At 42.8% G+C, this 24,838-nt stretch overlaps 1 protein-coding gene across 2 annotated transcripts in view; it reads right to left on the bottom strand.

Moving 5' to 3' along the window:
• The window catches only part of PRKAR1B (protein kinase cAMP-dependent type I regulatory subunit beta), a 189,975-nt gene that overhangs the window by 141,943 nt on the left and 23,194 nt on the right, over positions 1–24,838 (bottom strand). For both annotated transcript variants that reach the window (XM_069734254.1, XM_069734253.1), the window contains exons 3-4: positions 12,661–12,831; positions 5,654–5,745 (exon numbers count right to left, since the gene is read on the bottom strand). In XM_069734254.1, coding sequence (XP_069590355.1) covers positions 5,654–5,745; positions 12,661–12,831 — 263 coding nt within the window. The remainder of the gene's footprint in view (positions 1–5,653; positions 5,746–12,660; positions 12,832–24,838) is intronic.

Raw genomic sequence — 24,838 nt, forward strand, 5'->3', positions numbered from 1 at the left:
AGAATTGCAGCCAGTCCGTGAAGATCGGAACGATGTGTATGGACCACTGAATGAGCCCAAAGACAGGGGCTTAACAGCAACAGCAGTTCTCTGGAAAGTCATACAACAAAAAGCCAGGTTAGGGCTACACACCAACTTTGACCACAAGAGTTGTCGTAAGACCAAAGTTCGAAGGGTCGTTGCCCCATTGCGGTGCTATAGAAGTGAATGAGGTTGCATTGAGCAAGTTGCAAAATATCCTACACGAGGTTGGACTTTGCATGGGGGGCGCAATGTGACCCCATTCACTTCTATACCGCCATAAAGTAGCAACGGCACAAAGCGACCCTTGTCAAGCCAAAGTGGCTGCGTAGCCCCAGTCTTAACCAACCATTGTGGGCTAGGAATGATGACGGTAACCTGCTGTAGCACAGAATCTCCAGAGAGACGCGCTAGAAGATATCAGCTTCTGTGAAACGTCTCAGGTTACCAATATGGCAGGTGTCTTATGTAAAGGAAATATAAAGAATTCCATTCCGCACTTCCATTAAAGCGAACAATACCCATAAAAGTGTAAAATAACACACTCCCGTCTGTCCTCTGTCCTATATGCCAACAGCTCTGACATCTCCTATTAAAGCCATTAATCTGCAGACATTACTCTGGAGGGCAGAGTTCCTGCTCATAAAACATGGTGGGAGTCCATTTACCCCCTGATATGACAAGATGATGAGTGTTTTCCGGCAAACACATCGGTGCGTGACACAAATTCCTACATTATATTATTAGTTAGTTGAACCTTGACTTTTTGGATACTTTATAGAAACTTTGCTAGATGAAGGGTCCTGACTTTATTAAGACCAATTATGGAGAATTGTAAGGTCGTGTTCACACCTTGAGTATTTGCAACAGATTTTTCTGCACCAAAAACACAGAGTTAAAGGCAGGAAAAACAAATTTTATGAGCATTTTTATGTGTTTATACCTCCGGGGGATTTTCTCCTTCGTTTAAATGTGGGGAAAAAAACGCTGAAAGAATTTGCAAGAAAAAAAATAAGCATCATGTGCATGAGATTTCAGAAATCTTTGCTGATACTGCAAAATGATGCGTTTTTTTTTTTTACCCTTGAAAAATTTGTGGAAAAAAAGTGGTAAAAATGCAGCGTGTGAACAAGTCCAAAGGTTAAGTTCTCACGATGAGTATTTGGTTATTTTGATGGAAATGTAGGATGTTGTATTTTTTGTGCACAAAATTACGTAGCAGAAAAAAAACCGCACCAAATATTTATAGTGGGAACTTAGCCTTATCAAAACTGCGTCATGGGAAACAGAAGGGCTTATGATAATCACGGCTAACGAACGTTACACTATATTAATTTTGGAAATGTTTGGTGATTTCGCTGGAGTTTACGATAAGCAGAGAACTGGGCCAGGCTGAAGTCATGACGTGAAACACGTGAAAACTGACTCTGCTGGATGTCAGAGAACATCAGTGAATCTTATGAAAGGAGCTGTCCCATAAATGACATTTATTACCTGTCCACAGGATAAATTAAAACTATGTGGTTGCTGAGGTTCCAATGATTCCAAAGCCTCCTGTGTGATCGGATTGATAGTGAGCATGTGCGACCACCGGACGTTGAATGAGGCAGTGGTCACACATGCTCACTACAGGTCTCTTCTCAAAGGAGATTTTGGGACCTTTCTTGTGACTGGTCCAAGCAGCTGGATCATAAGTTTATCATCATGATTTTAGCACAACCTCTATAATGCCAATTCATACAAAAGAAACTATTGGTAAAAAAAATCTTTTAATAAGATGTGTGCATGGTAGGACTCTGTTTTTGAAAATCGCTTAGGTGACTCCATGGTGCCTTTTTTTTTTGTAAAATCAGCCATGTGATCATTCTAGGCCAATACCCCAGGTTCTGGTTTTAATAACGTACCCACAAAAATAAGGTTCGGTTGGGTCATCAGTGAAAACTACACTCCGGCAAACCCAATACAGGGAATACGCAGTCCGCTCTCACCGCTACCACGGGCTGACAGTTTCCACCACGTAGATCCTTTATGGTCACCGACTACTAACACAAGACTGAAGAACTCGTGAGCCATGCAGAAACCGGAGACTGACCCAATATATGTTCTTTATTGCATCCACGTGATGAAATTTCACAGGCAATGAAGTAGTCACGCAGCGGTCGTATAGCTTCGTGTCGAGGGCTGACTAAGGATCAGACCGCAAACAAACCCCAGGAGCCAACAGTAAAAAGTTTTATAGACTTTGTGAGGAATCTCGAGATGGTGTGAAAAACAATAGTCTTCTTTACTAGCCGCTCCATAACTGTAGGCTTCGAGATGGTCAGTGTCGGTCACGCAGGTCACCGCTGAGTTCTCGTTCAGTCATTAATGGCAGCCTGTGAAAGCCATTAGTGTGAGGCTGTCGCCAGCCGCCTCCTCAGCACATGAATACTGTGGCCACAGATGGCCCCGCCGGGCCGCGGCTCAGAGACAGTTGACATGCGCTTCCTTGCTTGTGTCATCCTGTTGGTGTGCGGGTCTTGGATTACTATGGTCCCATGACCGTCTGACCTCGGACACTGTGACCCCTGCTAACATTTGGGGAAGTTCCCTGTCAGCCGTGTTTACCGGATATGTAGCTGGCTGGCATCTAAATTCCATCAGAAGCATGAATTCATCATTTATACGATTTATGAATCCGGTAGTTATTCTTCTGTCAGATGCAGCAGCAGATCAGTCACTTTTACTGGGTGCAGTGCAATTCTTCCCATCTACCTAAGCATTACAGCCTCTATTACCCCACAACTCTAGGCAGGGGTCCTCAACCAGTGCCCACAAGCCCCCAATGTGTAGTCTGTGGCTGTCTGCTCAGTCTAGTGCTGTTCTCAACTATAATGGCATAGACAGGGTCATGATTACTATATAAGGGGGCACTCAGGGCATTATTACTATGTAAGGGGGCACTCGGGGCATTATTACTATACAAGGGGGCATGTGAGGCATTATTACTATATAAGGAGACACTCGGGTCATTATTACTATATATGGGGACACTCGGGGCATTATTACTATATAAGGAGACACTCGGGGCATTATTACTATATATGGGGACACTCGGGGCATTATTACTATATATGGGGACACTCGAGGCATTATTACTATGTATGGGGACACTCAGGGCATTATTACTATATAAGGGGACACTCGGGTCATTATTACTATATATGGGGACACTCGGGGCATTATTACTATATATGGGGACACTCGAGGCATTATTACTATGTATGGGGACACTCGGGGCATTATTACTATATAAGGGGCACTCGGGTCATTATTACTATATAAGGGGGCACTCGGGGCATTATTACTATACAAGGGGGCATGTGGGGCATTATTACTATATAAGGAGACACTCGGGTCATTATTACTATGTAAGGGGACACTCGGGGCATTATTACTATACAAGGGGAAACTCGGGTCATTATTACTATATAATGGGACAGTCGGAGCATTATTACTATGTAAGGGGACAATCGGGGCATTATTACTATACAAGGGGGCATGTGGGGCATTATTACTATATAAGGGGGCACTCGGGACATTATTACTATACAAGGGGGCATGTGGGGCATTATTACTATATAAGGGGGCACTCGGGGGGCATTATTACTAGACAAGGGGGCATGTGGGGCATTATTACTATATAAGGGGGCACTCGGGACATTATTAGTATATAATGGGACACGTGGGCATTATCACTATATCAGGGGACACTTGGGGCATTATTACTTCAAAAGGGGACACTCGGGGCATTATTACTATATAAGGGGAAACTGGGGGAATTATTACTATGTAAGGGGACACTCGGGCATTATTACTATATAAGGGGACACTCGGGGCATTATTACTATATAAGGGGCACTCGGGTCATTATTACTATATAAGGAGGCACTCGGGGCATTATTACTATACAAGGGGGCATGTGGGGCATTAGTACTATATAAGAAGACACTCGGGTCATTATTACTATATATGGGGACACTCGGGGCATTATTACTATACAAGGGGAAACTCGGGTCATTATTACTATATAATGGGACAGTCGGAGCATTATTACTATGTAAGGGGACACTCGGGGCATTATTACTATACAAGGGGGCATGTGGGGCATTATTACTATATAAGGGGGCACTCGGGACATTATTACTATACAAGGGGGCATGTGGGGCATTATTACTATATAAGGGGGCACTTGGGGCATTATTACTATACAAGGGGGCATGTGGGGCATTATTACTATATAAGGGGGCACTCGGGACATTATTAGTATATAATGGGACACGTGGGGCATTATTACTATATAATGGGACAGTCAGAGCATTATTACTATATAAGGGGGCACTCGGGGCATTATTACTATGTAAGGGGACACTCGGGGCATTATTACTACATAAGAGGTCACTTGGGGCATTATTGCTATATAAGGGGACACTCGGGGCATTATTACTATATAAGGGGAAACTGGGGGAATTATTACTATGTAAGGGGACACTCGAGGCATTATTACTATATAAGAGGTCATTCGGGGCATTATTACTATATAAAGGGCCACTCGGGGCATTATTACTATATAAGGGGGCACTTGGGGCATTATTACTATATAATTAGACACTCGGGGCATTATTACTATATAAGGGGACACTGGGGGCATTATTACTATGTAAGGGGACACTCGGGGCATTATTACTTTATAAGGAGACACTCGGGGCACTATTACTATATAAGGGGACACTCGGGGCATTATTACTATATAAGGGGACACTCGGGGCATTATTACTGTATAAGGGGGCACTCGGGACATTATTACTATATAAGGGAGCACTCCGGGCATTATTACTATATAAGGGGGCACTCGGGGCATTATTACTTTATAAGGGGGCACTCGGGGCATTATTACTATATATGGGGGCACTCGGGGCATTATTACTATATAAGGGGACACTCGGGGCATTATTACTATATAAGGGGGCATTCGGGGCATTATTACTGTATAAGGGGCACTCGGGGCATTATTACTATATAAGGGGGCACTCGGGACATTATTACTATATAAGGGGGCACTCGGGACATTATTACTATATAAGGGGGCACTCGGGGCATTATTACATTATAAGGGGGCACTCGAGGCATTATTACTATATATGGGGGCACTCGGGGCATTATTACTATATAAGGGGACACTCGGGGCATTATTACTATATAAGGGGGCACTCGGGGCATTACTACTGTATAAGGGGCACTCGGGGCACTATTACTTTATAAGGGGACACTCGGGGCATTATTACTATATAAGGGGACACTCGGGGCATTATTACTACATAAGGGAGCATTCCGGGCATTATTACTATATAAGGGAGCACTCCGGGCATTATTACTATATAAGGGGGCACTCGGGGCATTATTACTTTATAAGGGGGCACTCGAGGCATTATTACTATATATGGGGGCACTTGGGGCATTATTACTATATAAGGGGACACTCGGGGCATTATTACTGTATAAGGGGCACTCGGGGCGCTATTACTTTATAAGGGGGCCTAGACGCCCCACCACTAGCTTCTCTACAACGAACCCAAGCAATTGGACATCATACCTTCTCTCGTTGTCGTCAAGGTGAGCAAATAGGACATTTTTGGAAATGGCCTTAGCGAGGGCCGTCATCGTCTTGTAGTCCTTTGGAATAACCTGCAGAAGATACAACAGGGAGGAAGATCATTTTCATGTCCTTGGCATGGATGACAGATGAAGAATACAGAAAGTATCCAAGCCGACAAAAGGGCAGGACCTCTCGTTTCACACAAGCTGCCTTTGGATCCGACCACCTTTGATAGAGAGCAGCGGTGGCCAGTTATCTAGTCAAAGAGCAATAAACTATAGAAATTAAAATCTCTCTGTTGTTGAGAACGAATAGGATTCTTAATAAGAAGAAAATTACAAAATTGCTTGTTTTTTCAAGCACTTTGAAATTTTCCCATTTATGAAGTAAAGTAAAGAAAAGTTTAAAAAAGCCTCCAAAAAGTGTCCATCTCCTTTAAGAGGGAGATTCATCAGCTGAAAAATGCCCAGTTTTTGCTCTTATTTCATTTCTTCTGCTCCCCTGAGCATTCTGTATTTTTTATGCTTCTAGAGATATGAATCTTTTTACTTGGTGGTAGTTTTTATGGTGTTTATGAAGAGGGCTTAGCTCAAAGGCTCCTCGGGGGCGTGTGTTTAGGCTGCCCTGCATAATTAATAAAGTTGTACTAAATAAAAAGGTCCAAATCTCTGGAACCGTATGGCCGATTTAAAAAAAAAAAAAAAACCGGAATACTCAAGGGAGGAAAGAGAATAGATAAGACCTAAAACTGCTGGAAACTTGTCCTCCTTGATCCGAGCTCATAAAATGTCGATTTAGAAAACTCAAATATGGATATGAACTCGGGAAAAGTTTTGGACATTTTGTAAAAATTTAAACTGTGATTTTTCAAAGTGGAGTTTTCCTTTAAGCCGGTGGCTGTAGACACAATAGCATGGACGCATTTTAGCACAGCGCGTTTCAGGTGTGCAATCAATGTTCAGCAGGCTTTTACGCGCCTTTAGAGAAGGCAGGGTGAGGGTTGCGTCCTGACAATTAGATTTCTGCATAAAAACACCTTCTATGAGTCAGGAGGCTTCTGTGTGGCCGGGGGTTGAGAAAGAACATCGGTTCCAGGGAAGAGGCTTTCATCACATGTGCAGCCTATCATCCGATGCCGATCATCTACTTTGTCAATGAAAATCTGATGCCTCCCAGACTAACAACATCAACCGTCAGCATCCCCAATTCTGGCGCTTAGCCTCCGCTCTTCCCACTTGCCCTGGTGCGGTGGAATGTGGGGTAATAGTATTGGGGTTGATGTCAGATTTGTAATGTCAGCTGACATCAAGCTCGGGGGTTAGTAATGGAGAGGTGTCTATAGGAGGTGATTTTTTTTCTTGTACCCATTGACTTGCACTGGCGAGTCTCGTCCGATATACGCGATCACTTTTTTTTAGCTGAGAAAAAAAAATGCAGATGAACACATAATCATTAACTAATATTAGTCAGAGTGCAATCCGATTTTTTATCGAATTGCACTCGTCCGTTTTTAACGTCGATTAGTATGAGGTTTTTTATAATTTATTTCCCCCCCTGAGTGGTGCTTTAATAACATACAAGGTCGTGTGAATACCCTTGGACTCATGAGCTTTCTCACCCTTACATTCTGACATCGATTTTCAAAGTAAATCCACCAGCCTCATCGGATCTAAGAGATCTAGTTACCGTAATAATAGTTGCGATTTATATTATAAAATCTGGTGGTTTATTTGTCCACAAGGGACACATTTCCACTTATAAAGGGCGACTAATCTGCCTCAAAATGTGCTGGATGTTTACTTTGGATTTGCAGCAGATTTTATCTTACGCATTTCAAAGAAAATCTGCCGCAAAAAGTGACTGGAAATCCGCATTCCGGGGTAATTTATCCGTGGGTTTCCCTGGATGTTTTAAGAAGAACGTAGGAGACTTCACATAAGATGTTATCCACAGTGCTGTTACAGCATATTTTCCCTGTGTGAACACAGCCTTAGGGCTACATGCGGCTGCACACACTGAGTAGTACCCAGCACTTCCTGCCCTACATGTGCTCAGTGGTCAAACGTATTAAAATTCATTACATTTCCAAAACAGAAAGATAACCCAAAGGTCTAGTGAGAAGACATGACCGGAGGTACCCGACTTGTTTTTACTTGAATATTTCCATCAGACGCCACCTGTACTCAATTCCTACCTGCCCCGGGGGCAACAAGCCGTATGCCAACGAGCACGAAAACCATCCGAGTACTAACGACATCCAGCCATTCTCACTGTCTCAGAAACTATGCATCCTTCCTCCCGCAGACAAAAGCAATATCCTGGGGTGATTAAAAGATTGCTCCGCAGTGACAGAGGTTAAGCAGCTCTTAAAGGGATACTTCCATGGGCAATTTCCACCTAATGCCAGATTAACCCCTTTCTGACCTTGGACGGGATAGTACGTCCAAGGTCAGATCCCCCTCTTTGATGCAGGGCTCCGCGGTGAGCCCGCATCAAAGCCGGGACATGTCAGCTGTTTTGAACAGCTGACATGTGCCCGCAATAGGCGCGGGCAGAATCGCGATCTGCCCGCACCTATTAACTAGTTAAATGCCGCTGTCAAACGCAGACAGCGGCATTTAACTACCGCTTCCGGTCGGGTGGCCGGAAATGACGTCATCGCCGACCCCCGTCACATGATCGGGGGTCGGAGATGCGTCTCCATTGTAACCATAGAGGTCCTTGAGACCTCTATGGTTACTGATCACCGGTGGCTGTGAGCGCCACCCTGTGGTCGGCGCTCACAGCACACCTGCAATTCTGCTACATAGCAGCGATCAGCAGATCGCTGCTATGTAGCAGAGGCGATCGCGTTGTGCCTGCTTCTAGCCTCCCATGGAGGCTATTGAAGCATGGCAAAAGTAAAAAAAAAAAGTTGAAAAAAATGTAAAAAAAATAAAAAAAATATAAAAGTTTAAATCACCCCCCTTTCGCCCCAATCAAAATAAATCAATAAAAAAAAAAATCAAATCTACACATATTTGGTATCACCGTGCTCAGAATCGCCCGATCTATCAATTAAAAAAAAGCATTAACCTGATCGCTAAACAGCGTAGCGGGAAAAAAATTCGAAACACTAGAATTACGTTTTTTTGGTCGCCGCGACATTGCATTAAAATGCAATAACGGGCGATCAAATGAACGTATCTGCACCGAAATGCTATCATTAAAAACGTCATCTCGGCACGCAAAAAATAAGCCCTCAACCGACCCCAGATCACGAAAAATGGAGACGCCACGAGTATCGGAAAATGGCGCAATTTTTTTAATTTTTTTTTAGCAAAGTTTGGAATTTTTTTTCACCACTTAGATAAAAAATAACCTAGTCATGTTAGGTGTCTATGAACTCGTACTGACCTGGAGAATCATAATGGCAGGTCAGTTTTAGCATTTAGTGAACCTAGCAAAAAAGCCAAACAAAAAACCAATGTGGGATTGCACTTTTTTTGCAATTTCACCGCACTTGGAATTTTTTTTACCATTTTCTAGTACACGACATGCTAAAACCAATGATGTCGTTCAAATGTACAACTCGTCCCGCAAAAAATAAGCCCTCACATATCCAAATTGATGGAAAAATAAAAATGTTATGGCTCTGGGAAGGAGGGGAGTGAAAAACGAACACGGAAAAACTAAAAATCCCATGGTCATTAAGGGGTTAATGCTCCATCTTTACAGCTACGAGAAAGGACATTGGTCTACAGATATCCAGAACAAAGATGAGGCAGCCCATTTAGTTGGTGAAAAAATGATAATAACACTTAAAGGGGTTGTCCAGGCTGGGGGTTCCAATTCTGAAGTCACTCTATATGACTGCAGACTTGTGAATCCTCACAGTGCGCGCTGTCTGGATTCTCCAGTGCTGGCGACGAGAGCGGGCGAGTGTGTGACGGCTAGTATGTGATTTGCATACATGCGGTCACATACCGACTAGACTTCCATATTGACCAAGGCAAGACATGTCTAGTTGGAATGTGAGCTGAAGTATGCAAATCGCATGCATGTGGTCACATGTCTGCTATCTCGCTGCGCCGCCACTGGAAAATCCTGACAGCACGCACTGTGAGGATTCACAAGTCTGGCAAGTATGTGATTTACGTACATGTGATCACAAGCTGACTAGTCATGACCAGACTCACTTAATCCAAGTGTATTGAGATAGGTTGGACATGTCTAGTTGGAATGTGACCAGAAGAATGCAAATCGCATACTTGCGGTTATATGGCCGCCCACTTCCCGCACCGTCACTGGAGAATCCTGACAGTGTGCATCGTGAGGATTCACAAGTCTGGAAAGTATATGATTTACATACCTGCGATCACATGCTGACTAGACGTGTCCAGCCTCGCTTAATGCAACTGGATTGAGATAGGTCGGACACGTCTAGTTGGAATGTGACCAGAAGTATGAAAATCGCATAATTGTGGTCACATGGCCACCCACTCCTGACAGTGTCACTGGAGAATTCTGACAGTGCGCATCGTGAGGATTCACAAATCTGGCAAGTTTGTGATTTACATACATGCGTTCACAAGCTGACTAAACATGTCCAGCCTCGCTTAATGTAAATGGATTGAGATAGGTCAGACACGCACTGTGGGGATTCAAAAGTCTGGAAAGTATATGATTTACATACCTTCGATCACAAGCTGACTAGACATGTCCAGCCTCGCTTAATCCAAGTGTATTGAGTTAGGTCGGACACGTCTAGTTGGAATATGACCAGAAGTATACAAATCGCATACTAGTGGTCACATGGCCACTCACTCCCTGCAGCGTCACTGGAGAATCCTGACAGTGCGCATCGTGAGGATTCCCAAGTCTGACAAGTATGTGATTTACACACATGATATCACATGCTGATTAGACATGTGCAACCTCGCTTAATGCAAGTGTATTGAGATAGGTTGGACATGTCTAGTTGGAATGTGGCCAAATCGCATACTTGCGGTCACATTAACGTCCGCTGACGGTGCCGGCACCAGGGAACCCTCACACCGTGCAGTGTGCCCAATGTGAAGATTCATGAGTCTCCAGTGACATACAGTGACTGCAGACTTGTACCTCAAGCCTGGAAAACCCCTTTAATTCACCCCTACAAGCTACCTTTCAGCTCTTGCGATGGAACTTTTTTTCAAGCAATTCTGAAGAATTTTGGAGACTTTCTTTTTACTTTTAAAGCTGTAAAATAAAAATAAACTATATAAAATTGGTATCATCAAAACCGTACTGTCCCGTAAAAACAAACTTCCCAGGCCATTTTTACCAAAAAACCTTGGTAAAAACAAAACCAAACAGAATTGCTGTTAATTGTGATAAATCTTTAGTGTTAAGAAGCCATGAAGGTTTCCAAAAACTGAATTTCGGGCTGTTGTCTGTATTTCTCTGTTCTAACGATATCGAAGGAATGTGAAGATGTTAATCTAATCTTCGAGTCCTAAGTAATGAAAGACTTGAGAACGAGGCGCTGACCATAACAACTAGTGAACCAAGAAAGACATAAAACACCAAGAAAATGAAAATGTACAAAAAAATGTGGTTTCAGAAATTGATAAGACTTTTTACGACTCGTGAATCACCAGGCAGGTCAAGAAAGGAACGGTTGGGGCCAACGTTGGTGACCTCCACCATTACCAAAAACGATGGGTCCTAAATGCCCATTCGTACTGACAATGGAGACATCCTGACAATTACTCATCATTTTTAGATTGTGTTTATTTCTTTATAACTTTATTATATTTGGTGCCTTCATAAATTACATGGTTGTCTATCCGTTATGGTGGCCTCAGTAAGTGGAATGACTAGCCAAAAATGACCTCCTCCATCCTAAGGCCTCATTCAGACACCGTGTATCCAGGGCGGTGGAGTCCGTAAGCCAAACCTCCGACTCCACCAAAATGGGCTCTGACTCAGACTCTACCAAAATGGGATCCAACTCTGACTCCACGACTCCGACTCCACAGCCCTGAGTCAGAGCTGTGGAGTTGGTAAGCCAAACTTCTGACTCCATCAAAATGGGCTCCGACTCCAACTCTACCAAACTGGGCTCCGACTCCAACTCTACCAAACTGGGCTCCGACTCCAACTCTACCTAAATGTGCTCCGACTCCATGACTCCGACTCCACAGCCCTAAGAGGGCTGTGGAGTCAGTAAGCCAAACCTCCGACTCCTCAATTTCCATGACACCAACTCTGACTCTACCAAAATGGGCTCCGACTCCGACTCCACAGCCCTGCGTGTATCTCGAACACAGACTGGTTGTGGATCTCTCGACCCATCCCAAACTCAACACCCCTTGTAGGCATACAGGAGGATGTTGAGATTGGGTCGGGAGACCAGAGGCCAGTCGGTGATCGAGATACAAGGACACCTGAACGAGGCCTTAGATGGAGGTCTTCAAAGGAGACAACCAATTTCTTCTGAAAATATTACATGACCACATCTTTTTTACTCCAATCTTAAGTAGTTGCCTCAAGATCTTTCTTCAGGAGCACACTGCTCCCCCTGCCTATCGGCACCTGCTTGTCAGGGGAAGTGGCGATGGTCTCCTTTAGCTCCACCATCCAGCCTGGTGGCATGGCGGTGTAGCTAGCCTTAACTGTTCGCTCTCCAATGCTCCAAAGAGAGGCAGCATAGCCTCCTGATCCAGTTGGTTTCAGAGCAGCGCTTACAAGCTCTATAGGAAACAGCTTGGATGGATTGCGTTCCTCGCTTAGAGACCAGCCACCACTGATAAGACTGCAGAGGTGGCCAGTAACCTAAGCAACAAATAGCAATTGTGTTTACATGCATTTTTTCCTTTTCCAGGCTTTTATCTATAGGAAAAAAATGTACAAAGAAAAGCGTTGACAGCCCCCGTCCGTCAAGGAATTCTGGGAGTTGTAGTTTCGGCTGATCGCCGTTCCTTGGTTACCATTTCATTCACCCTTTCATTGATCCACGGTGCTTTTTCCACACACATTACCTTTCTAACATAGGACACGGCATCTTCCTCCGTGTACACCTCCGCGCTGACTCCCCCTCTTCTACGCCGGGCTTTGACCACAGGGTTCGGAGGCGGGGGAGAGATTTCATCGTCGTGAGAGTCCGACTGGGAGTTGGACTTCTGCTGAGCCAATATCTGTTTGCATTCTTCCTGTAAATACAGAATGACAGCGCGATGAATCAACGGCGAATAATTAAAAAATATATTTTTTAAAAGAAGTTTTTCACATTTTTTTTTTTACAATAAAAATACTAAAAAAAAAAATGGGAAAAACACCCGTAGAATTATGTGGTGATTCATGTTCAGTTCACAAGTATTCAAGTGCATGTGGGAGGTGGGAGAGATACGTAGCTGTCAGCGGATGAAAACTACTGTATCTAAGGTATACGGGCACCTTAAAGGGAGTGTGTCACGTCGTACACGCAGTTCGAGCTGTGGACGGCACGGGATAGAGAAGACGAAGCTGAGCGGGATGATATATAGGTTTGTGGGAAAAGATTCAGTATAACTTGCATTTTATTCATTAAAATCTTTGGTATTAGTATGGATAGGAGTCCAGTGGGCGGTCCTACTTGTGACTGACAGTTTCTCCTGTAACACTGTGCATGATAGTTGTCAACAGCTGTCAATCTCTAGTAGGACCGCCCACTGGACTCAACATAAAAATGTCTATCAATCTGATCAGCTCCTTCCTGCTCGTTAAACTTGAAGCTTTTTGGGGGGTATCAGCAAATTGGATAAATTTGAACGAAATCTTATCCACATACTGACGGAGAAATCACCCTTTGTTTTTAGAATCCGCAGCATGTGGATTTCTGTTGCAGAAACGCACCTTTTTTGGTGCGGATTTTACCCATTCATTAACATGGTGGCCCTGGAATCCACAGGTTACACTCTCGGCTTTGTATTGTCTTGTTGCGTTTTTTTGTGCTTTTGCGCAAAAAAAAAAAAAAAACCTTGCAAAAATCTGTGCAAATTTTGATGCAGAATTTTATCGATTTCAGATTTGAAATACATGTGAAAATCTGCAACAAACATGCAAAGTGTGAACATGGCCTACCATGGTAAGCTAAGGGCACATCACATTTTCCTATTAATAACAGTCATGGATGTCACATACTGTAGCTGGGGTGATGTGAATGGGGGGCTCAGACCATCCTGAGACCCTGTTATATGCCCAAATTTATACATACACCTAAATATGGAACATAAAGAGACAGAAATCCCCTACAAGGTGAGAGCCCATATACAAATCCCATAAATAATACAGTCCAACAGCGCCTCTAGTGGACAAATCATCACACAACACAATGAAAAGCAATAAAAAATTACTGTTACTGCCCTCAAGATTTATTTTACATCAGTCAATATAATCCGCATATTTTCTGAGAAGTTAAACAATTAAACATTATATCAGCTACAAACAATTACCGTATTTCAGTAAAAACAAAATTCCTTGCACAGGTGTAATTCTCACATTTAAATAATATAAAATAAATTTAAAAAATCTATGCAGCTTTTTCTTCTATATAAATATATATACAGTATATATATATATATATATATATATATATATATATATATGTGTATATATATATATATATATATATACACACACACATACACACACACATATATATATATATGGTTCATATATATATATATATATATATATATATATATATATATATATATATATATATATATATATATATATATATATATATATATATATATATATATATATATATATATATATATATATATTAGATGGTGGCCCAATTCTAACGCATCGGGTATTGTAGAATATGCATGTAGTTTATTTATGAAGTTTTCAGAATAATGCAATGAATACACAGGATTCGGTGAAGCGTGGTTCAAATCCCGTGCCAATTCGCGGCCGGATTGCGCCTGTCGCTGACTGTTTGCGGCCGGCCGGGCACGACCAATAAGTGAAGCCAGGGCCGGCTCCAGGTTTTTGAGGGCCCCAGGCGAAAGAGCCTCAAAGCCCACGTAGCATATAACACAGCCCACGTAGTATATAGCACAGCCAGGTAGTATATAGTACAGCCGCGTAGTATATTGCACAGCCACGTAGTATATTGCACAGCCACGTAGTATATAGCACAGCCCGCTCAGTATATAACACAGCCCACGTAGTACAGTATATAGCACAGCCCACGCAGTATATAACACAGCCCACGCAGTATATAACACAGCCCACGTAGTATATAGCACAGCCCACGTAGTATATAGCACAGCCCACGCAGTATATAACACAGCCACGCAATATATAGCACAGCCACGTAGTATATTGCACAGCCACATAGTATATTGCACAGCCACATAGTATATTGCACAGCCACATAGTATATTGCACAGCCACGTAGTGTATTGCACAGCCACGTAGTATATAGCACAGCCCACTCACCATATAACATAGCCCATGTAGTATATAGCACAGCCCACATATATAGCACAGCCCACGCAATATATAACACAGCCCACACAGTATATAACACAGCCCACATAATATATAGCACAGCCCACGCAGTATATAACACAGCCCACGTAATATATAACAGCCACGTAGTACATAGCACAGCCACATAGTATATAGCACAGCCCACATAGCGTATAACACAGCCCACGTAGTATATAGCACAGCCACGTAGTATATAGCACAGTCACGTAGTATATTGCACAGTCATGTATTATATTGCACAGCCACGTAGTATATTGCACAGCCACGTAGTAAATATCACAGCCCACTCAGTATATAACACAGTCCACATAGTATATAGCACAGCCCATATAGTATATAGCATGGCCCACGTAGTATATAACACAGTCCACGTAGTATATAACACAGCCCATGTAGTATATAGCACAGCCCACACAGTATATAACACAGCCCACGTAGTATATAACACAGCCACATAGTATATAGCACAGCCCACATAGTATATTGCACAGCCACGTAGTATATAGCACAGCCCACTTAGCATATAGCACAGCGACGTAGTATATAACACAGCCACGTAGTATATAACACAGCCCACACAGTATATAACACAGCCCATGCAGTATATAACACACCTCATGCAGTATATAACACACCTCACGTAGTATATAACACAGCCCATGTAGTATATAACACAACCCACGCAGTATATAACACAGCCCATGTAGTATATAACACAGCTGACGTAGTATATAGCACAGCCCACGTAGTATATAGCACAGCCCACGCAGTATATAACACAGCCACGTAGTATATAGCACAGCCACGTAGTATATAGCACAGCCACGTAGTATATAACACAGCCCACGTTGCTGTTAAAAAAAGAATTAAAATAAAAAAATAGATATATACCTTCACCTTCCGGCGGCCCCCGGATCCAGCCCAGGCCTTTAGCGATGCTCCTCATGACGCTCCGTTCCCAGTAATGCCTTGCGGCAATAACCCGTGATGATGTATCGGTCTCGCGAGACAGCTACGTCATCTAGGGTCATTGCCGCAATGGATTCTTGGGACCGGAGCGTCGCGAGGAGCAAGAAAGGCTTCCGCGGACGCCGGAAGATGAGAATATAATGATTTTTTTAATTATTATTTTTAACAATATATGTTTTTACTATTGATGCTGCATAGGCAGCATCAATAGTAAATAGTTGGTCACACTTACAGGGTTAATGGCAGCTTTAACGGACTGCTAAAACGCTATGTGGGCGCTGACTGGAGGGGAGAAGGGAGGGTCCAATTCACGGCCGGACTGTGCCTGTCGCTGATTGGTCGCGGCCGGCTGGGCGCGACCAATCAGCAACGCGGGATTTCCGTTACGGACAGACAGACAAACAGATGGAAGTGGACCATAGACAATTATATATATAGAAGATAGATATATCTGGGAAAACCAGGTGACGGGCACAAGGGTCACCACAACTGTGATTAGTCTGCATTCACACACGCATTTTACTTTGCCTTTTTTTTTAACCAGAAATTACTGTAAGACCTAAGCCGAAAAAAAAAGAAAGAACACTTTTTACAAGGTACAAGGCACAAGGCACATTTTGGATAAACATGCTCTACAGTCTTTTTGCTGTAGGTTTTATTATACTAATACTGAAATGCAAGGAAAAATTCCTGTACAGTATGACACCAAATTAAAAAAAAAAAAAAAAAAAAAATTATATATATATATATATATACACACACACGAAAAAAAAAAAAACCTTGTTACATGTAGTAAAAACTCTGACGTTTTAAAAAATAAAAATAAATAAACAATAATAAATAATGTAAAAATCCTTTTATCCAATTGTCCAAGCCTTCTTAAAGGGGATGTCCACTACTGGGCAACCCTCTATGAATGGGCTTAGAGGGGGTGAAAGAAATATAATCATCTGGAGACTAGATCGGCGCCTCCATAGTTGGTATCAGACTAAATGTGGCCACTGCAGGCGATCAGCGGATGCTTATTGGCAGCGGTGCTCATATTACTACCGCAGCGGATGTTGATGTCAGCAGACACGTAGGAGGCACCTTAGTGCCCCTTTAAGAGAAATATTAGATGGACAATACAAAAATCGTATTATGACTGCAACGCCGAGACCCTCCTTCTCTCTGTGGCTCCACTAGCCAAGCTACTGTAAGACCACGGGAGGTCTAGATCATGAAGCAACATTAGAGGACTGACAAGGTGGCCATCTGAAATCATCCTTATGCAGCAATATGAGAACAGAGGGGGGCACTATGTAAATTTGCCCTTTAGGATGTCAGGTGACAACCCCTTTAAGAAGACCTGTCACTTCCCATAAATATGTATTTTTTAAATCTGGTGTAAATGCCGCTGTTCTCCTGAATCCGGCGTTGTTTTTCTTTTCTTCCTGTGCCTCTCCAATCCTGAGATATGGCTCTTTATTCTCTGTATATAAATCTAGTCTTATTAGGCAACTGGGCGTCATTCTCATCCTTATATGGACACGTCTTCTTCAGGACCACACCCAGTTGGATAAAAAGAATGCATTAATATACAAAGAATAGAGGGTCATATCTCAGGAACGGAGAGGAGTAGGGAAAAAAGAAAAACATCGCCGGATTCAGGAGAACGGCGGCATTCACACCAGGTATAAAAAACCACATATTTTTGTCAAGTAATAAAAAAAAAGGATTCTGATAGAGGTGATGAATATTGAGCTTTTTTTTAATTTTAGAAGATACATTAAAAATAAATTCCCAGCATAATGAAGCGTGAATTGTGGTCACCCTAGCATACTCCCAGACCTTGAGGATACGGCGTGATTGTGAGGCACGGCAGATCGGGTTGTCTCTAAACACTGGATAGAGCGTTTATCTGCGAGGCTGAAGTGAGTCAGTCCAGATCCGAGTAATACGATTACGCACTCATATTTCCTGGGTAAATGTCAAAGCAATTTCTGCTCATAGATGTAACACAATGTTGAAAGACTTTCTTCAGATCTGTCCTTAGTTATTAAAAAACTGATACCCCTAAGTGACCGCGAAAATGAGGGGGAAAAAAGGCGAAAAATGAAACTGGGTACGAAATGATATTAGAAAAGCGCAATCAAAGCATATTTTCGAAATACAAAACACAGGTGAGAACTAATGAACCTTGTAGCTGAGGATAACCTTAAAGGGGTTGTGTTTGATCACAGACAACCCCTTTAAAGGGAACCTGTCACTAGGTTTTTGTTACTTAATCTGAGAGCAGCATAATCTAGTGGCAGAGACCCCGATTCCAGCGATGTGTCACTCGTTGGGCTCAGTTTTTATCAAATCAGTGTTTTATCAGCAGGAGATTATCACTAATCACTAGTAAACCTGCTGCCAGAGTGGCCAGCCACGCCCCCACCGCTGATTGGTAGATTTCTACCTATGCACAATGCAGACGAAAAGCTGCCAATCAGTGGTGTGGGCGGGGTTATACAGAGCTCAGCATTCAGAGAGCTGCTAGATCTACAGTAGAGAAAAAAGGGATTCTATCAAAACTACAACAAGCAGCCAAGTAAGTGATATATCGCTGGAATCAGGGTCTCTAGTCCTATATCATAACCCAAACTAGGACACAATAAGTACTGTTAATTTACAAAGCTACTCAATTATTTATGTAGGCTTTGAATGTAGATCTGAAATGTTAAAGCAGATCTGTCGTCAGATTTCACGAAATAAACTGCGCGCATGATTAAATAGATATCTTAGACCTGATGAGTCTGGTGTGCTTACTTTGAAAATCCATGTAAGAAGTGCTGTATTTGTGAACTTTTCACTGCCTGATATTAAAAGGATTGTTGGGTGAAAACATTTTGTCACTTACCCGAAGGATAGCTGATAATTTGCTGAACGGTGACTTATGGAGCCCGCATTGATCAGCAGAGCTGGGAATATTTATCACCCCTAACAAAATGGAATAGCGGGTCAGAGGCTCCATCTATTCTCTATGGGGCGGAGCACAGCGATTGGTACCCCCATAAAGAATAAATGGAGGGGCGATCGAGCGCTGAGCACAGCTGCTCCAATCTAAAGAGGATAAAACTTCCCCATTTTGCCGATTAGTGCAGGTTCCAGTGGTCGGACCCCCACCGATCAACAAGTTGTAACTTATCCTATGGAAAATTTATAACCGGACAACTCCTTTAAACATTTTATGGGTCCAGCTCTAGCAAGACACAGAAAATGCTCATTTTTATTTGAAAATTCTACAGCCATATGTACATATATTTTCAAAGTTTATTCACCAGCTTCATCAGGTCCAAGAGATCAATTTAATAATAAATGGCAGCTTGCATTGTGAATCCACTTTAATGTCATACTTTATCCCAATCTAATAGTACTGACTTCATAACGATGCATTATTATCAGCTTTTGACACTTTAGGCAAAAGTTTTCCCAAAAGTTTAGTCTCACTTTAATGCATCTTTAAAGCCGTTGGTCTGCAAACAGAGATTTCACATATTGCGCTCCAGAAAAAAATGTGAATATCTTTGCCATGGAGCGACGCAGCTCGAAATGGAAAAGAGCAGCAGAATCAGGGGACCTCAAGTATTTTTTCAAGGTACTCAGTTTTCTGCATCGATTCCTCAAGATTTTCAAGATCTCTACTTGCAATTATGATCTATGTATTCTAAGGAAAAACTGCAGCACAATCCACATGTGATAAATGAAGATTTGTGGCAAGATCCTGACGGAAAACTGTGTGATTAATTTCATTGATAAAAACTTTCCAATTCCGTGTGCTCATAGCAAAACCAGGACCGATTTATATATATATACAGTGGGGCAAAAAAGTATTTAGTCAGTCAGCAATAGTGCAAGTTCCACCACTTAAAAAGATGAGAGGCGTCTGTAATTTACATCATAGGTAGACCTCAACTATGGGAGACAAACTGAGAAAAAAAAATCCAGAAAATCACATTGTCTGTTTTTTTAACATTTTATTTGCATATTTTGGTGGAAAATAAGTATTTGGTCAGAAACAAAATTTCATCTCAATACTTTGTAATATATCCTTTGTTGGCAATGACAGAGGTCAAACGTTTTCTGTAAGTCTTCACAAGGTTGCCACACACTGTTGTTGGTATGTTGGCCCATTCCTCCATGCAGATCTCCTCTAGAGCAGTGATGTTTTTGGCTTTTCGCTTGGCAACACAGACTTTCAACTCTCTCCAAAGGTTTTCTATAGGGTTGAGATCTGGAGACTGGCTAGGCCACTCCAGGACCTTGAAATGCTTCTTACGAAGCCACTCCTTCGTTGCCCTGGCGGTGTGCTTTGGATCATTGTCATGTTGAAAGACCCAGCCACGTTTCATCTTCAATGCCCTTGCTGATGGAAGGAGGTTTGCACTCAAAATCTCACGATACATGGCCCCATTCATTCTTTCATGTACCTGGATCAGTCGTCCTGGCCCCTTTGCAGAGAAACAGCCCCAAAGCATGATGTTTCCACCACCATGCTTTACAGTAGGTATGGTGTTTGATGGATGCAACTCAGTATTCTTTTTCCTCCAAACACGACAAGTTGTGTTTCTACCAAACAGTTCCAGTTTGGTTTCATCAGACCATAGGACATTCTCCCAAAACTCCTCTGGATCATCCAAATGCTCTCTAGCAAACTTCAGACGGGCCCGGACATGTACTGGCTTAAGCAGTGGGACACGTCTGGCACTGCAGGATCTGAGTCCATGGTGGCGTAGTGTGTTACTTATGGTAGGCCTTGTTACATTGGTCCCAGCTCTCAGCAGTTCATTCACTAGGTCCCCCCGCGTGGTTCTGGGATTTTTGCTCACCGTTCTTGTGATCATTCTGACCCCACGGGGTGGGATTTTGCGTGGAGCCCCAGATCGAGGGAGATTATCAGTGGTCTTGTATGTCTTCCATTTTCTAATTATTGCTCCCACTGTTGATTTCTTCACTCCAAGCTGGTTGGCTATTGCAGATTCAGTCTTCCCAGCCTGGTGCAGGGCTACAATTTTGTTTCTGGTGTCCTTTGACAGCTCTTTGGTCTTCACCATAGTGGAGTTTGGAGTCAGACTGTTTGAGGGTGTGCACAGGTGTCTTTTTATACTGATAACAAGTTTAAACAGGTGCCATTACTACAGGTAATGAGTGGAGGAAAGAAGAGACTCTTAAAGAAGAAGTTACAGGTCTGTGAGAGCCAGAAATCTTGATTGTTTGTTTCTGACCAAATACTTATTTTCCACCATAATATGCAAAAAAAATGTTAAAAAAACAGACAATGTGATTTTCTGGATTTTTTTTTTCTCAGTTTGTCTCCCATAGTTGAGGTCTACCTATGATGTAAATTACAGAAGCCTCTCATCTTTTTAAGTGGTGGAACTTGCACTATTGCTGACTGACTAAACACTTTTTTGCCCCACTGTATATATATATTTTTTTTTTTATCCACTGGAATAAAAACAATAAAATGAAAGCAATCAGAGGACTTAATACTGAAAATATAATGGGGGGGAAAAAAAGTGTAACAAAAGACATTTCGGTACAATAAATTCCATAAATCCATAGAAGCCTAAATACAAAAAAAACAAACAAACAAATAAACAACACAAAGAATGTAGAGATATATATATATATATATATATATATATATATATATATATATATATATATATATATATATATATATATATATATATATATATATATATATATATATATATATATATATATATATATATAAATAAAAATCTTAATTTTTCAGAAACTTCCAAAATAAAAAATCTTAATTTTTCAGAAGTTGGAAATCCCTGTTCCTTTCGGGGACCACCGCAGACTGTGAGCGTTTCGCCCGGCCGACAAACACGACACCGACACGTGATAATAAAGAGATAAAAGGTTGAGGTTACCATGTGATTTGGCCACTGCTCGAGTCTGGACGTCCTAAAGAAACAGCAGCGGCATTACCGGGAGCAGAGTCTTGCCCGGGTACAATTTCCACCGGTGGATGCCAAGGCCACGCGGGCAATATCCGGGACTGGTATCCTTACCAGCCATCCTGGTGTCCCATAAGTCCCGCAGTGCTGGACGACTTCTAGAGAGAATAGTCCTTGGGTACGATCAGCTCTCCAGGCGTCAGTTGTCAGGCGCGCGGTGCCGTGTGGACCCGATGGTGGAATATTTCTACAGTAAACATCTCGCTGTTCTTACGTTACCATGACAACCAGCCAATTCGGAATCTCACTCTCCCTTCTCTCCCTCTTGTACAGATCATTCTAAATAGCTCCAAATCCTGTCCGCTTACACCTGGCGCGTACGTCGTGTCACTTCAGGGGGTGGTCGGAGGGGGGAGGAATGTGGCGTATTTTTTTTTTTTTTTACTTTTTTTTATGAAAATCACAGAATATAGTAACATAGTAACATAGTTAGTAAGGCCGAAAAAAGACATTTGTCCATCCAGTTCAGCCTATATTCCATCATAATAAATACCCAGATCTACGTCCTTCTCCAGAACCTAATAATTGTATGATACAATATTGTTCTGCTCCAGGAATATAGAACAATCAAAATTCTAAAAATTCCCCACCCCCCACTTAAAAATTTGGTTTGTTAGTAAAATTTATATACAAATGAAACGAGAACAATAGGATACTAAGGTGCGTATTTTCTCCAAATTTAGCCCCCCCAAAATTACATTTTTATAGAATTATTCAACATCACCCAAAAAAAATTCCAGGAGTGTCCTCGAGGGTTTAATAATTACATCAGTTCTGCTTGAGATAAAACACAACAAATATCCGGACTGGCTGGGGGGGCTTTGTTGACTACGATGTTTGCCAGCATGCTGAGACCCTGATTCTAGCGATGTATCACTTACTATTCTGTGTTTTTTCTTACAATAAAATCAGCGTTTTATCAGCAGGAGATTATCAGTACAAGACTAGGTGTCTCGTGTCTCCTGGTCAAATAGACAATGTACACAAAAAGCGGCCAATCAGTGGTGTGGGAGAGGTTATACATTACTCAGCTTTCAGAGCTCTGCTAGATTCTATCACACCTGCTGCATCCAGCAAACTAAGTGATACATCGCTGGAATCAGGGTCTCTGTCTCTACATCACGCTGCAGATCATTGCACAAAAAAGGAACAGGAGACATAAAGATGCAAAGGTACTGGATGCTCCTAGTGATACAGATTGAAGTAGACTTCACAAGCTCAAAGTTAACAGAACACGGGTGACAGTGCCTGGATGTGGCGGAGAGAGGAAGGAGTCACCGGCTGCCACCAGATTCCTGAGGAGGCAGGTTACTGACAGCAAGCACTGAGGTTTCAGTTTGTACAGTAAGGACAATATTAAACACTAACGTTCTAATGAACAAATTCCAAGATATACCTATACCCCTCCACTGACCGAAAACTACAAGAAAATTCAGCTCCAGTTTGGCATCATGAAATTTCGACGAGTATAGTAATAGCTAGCTTTCTTGGTGAGGGTCCCTGAAAAAGTGGGGACCTCTTGGACTAAAAGAAGAGTCAGAAAATGTCCTAAGCTCCATCAAAACTTCACAAAACCAGCAATTCTGGAAGGTTCCTTATGTGTTTCGCCAGGATGCACCATCAGAGGCACGATGCCCTAACGTACATTGAGGGTTCATGAGAGAGGAGTTCAAGGTGCTCGGAAGAGGGATGACCTGAAAAGGGGGTGTGGATATGTGGGAATTTTCGGTCATCACAAAAGGACACACCAAAAAGTTGGCAAATATGGTAATGACCACTACATGACAATGGCTCTGTGTACAGAATGGAGATGGTATGTTGAGTCCTGTCTTTTTTACTGAAGTAACTAGTGTCAGCTTGATGGCTGGCGGTGGACAGGCAGGCACCTTGGTTAATCCATGTGTTGGATCACCCCTTCAGTGTTTGCATTACCTTCTCTGATCAGGATTGATACTTCAGTGTATCCTGCTTACTGCTTTTAGACCGCCACGGAAGTTGGAGCACCGGAGGTTGCTGATCCCTGTACAAAAGTGAAAATTTGCGAGGGCTATACTGCAACCTGAACAGGAACAGTAGAGGTCTGCTAATTTGTAATAAAGGGGCATGTGTGGGGCTCTCATCTCTCTCTCTCTCTATATATATATATATATATCTGACTGTATGTATGTGTGTGCGTGTGTTTGTATCAAGCCACGCCCATCTCACATAGCGGGGTTGCAGAGGGAAAGTGCGGGACGCGGGTTGAGAGTGGTGCTGCGAGGGAGACAGCAGGACAAGGATGGAGAGCGGGGTTGCAGTGGGATAGAGCAGGACAGTGCGTGGAGAGCGGGGCTGTGGAGGGAGAGAGCGGGGCTGCAGACAGAGAGCGGGACACGGATGGAAAGCGGGGCTGTGGAGGGATAGAACGGGACAGCGCATGGAGAGCGGGGCTGCAGAGGGAGAGAACGGGATGGCGGGTGGAGAGCGGGGTAGTGGAAGGATAGAGCGGGGCTGCAGACAGAGAGCGGGACACGGATGGAGAGCGGGGCTGTGGAGGGATAGAACGGGACAGCGCATGGAGAGCGGGGCTGCAGAGGGAGAGAACGGGATGGCGGGTGGAGAGCGGGGCTGCGGAAGGAGAGAGCGTGATAGCGGGTGGAGAATGGGGCTATTAAGGGAGAGAGCGGGGCTGCTGAGGGAGAGAGCGGGA

The sequence above is a fragment of the Ranitomeya imitator genome, chromosome 7 (genome assembly GCF_032444005.1).
Source record: "Ranitomeya imitator isolate aRanImi1 chromosome 7, aRanImi1.pri, whole genome shotgun sequence".
Taxonomy (NCBI): Eukaryota; Metazoa; Chordata; class Amphibia; order Anura; family Dendrobatidae; genus Ranitomeya; species Ranitomeya imitator.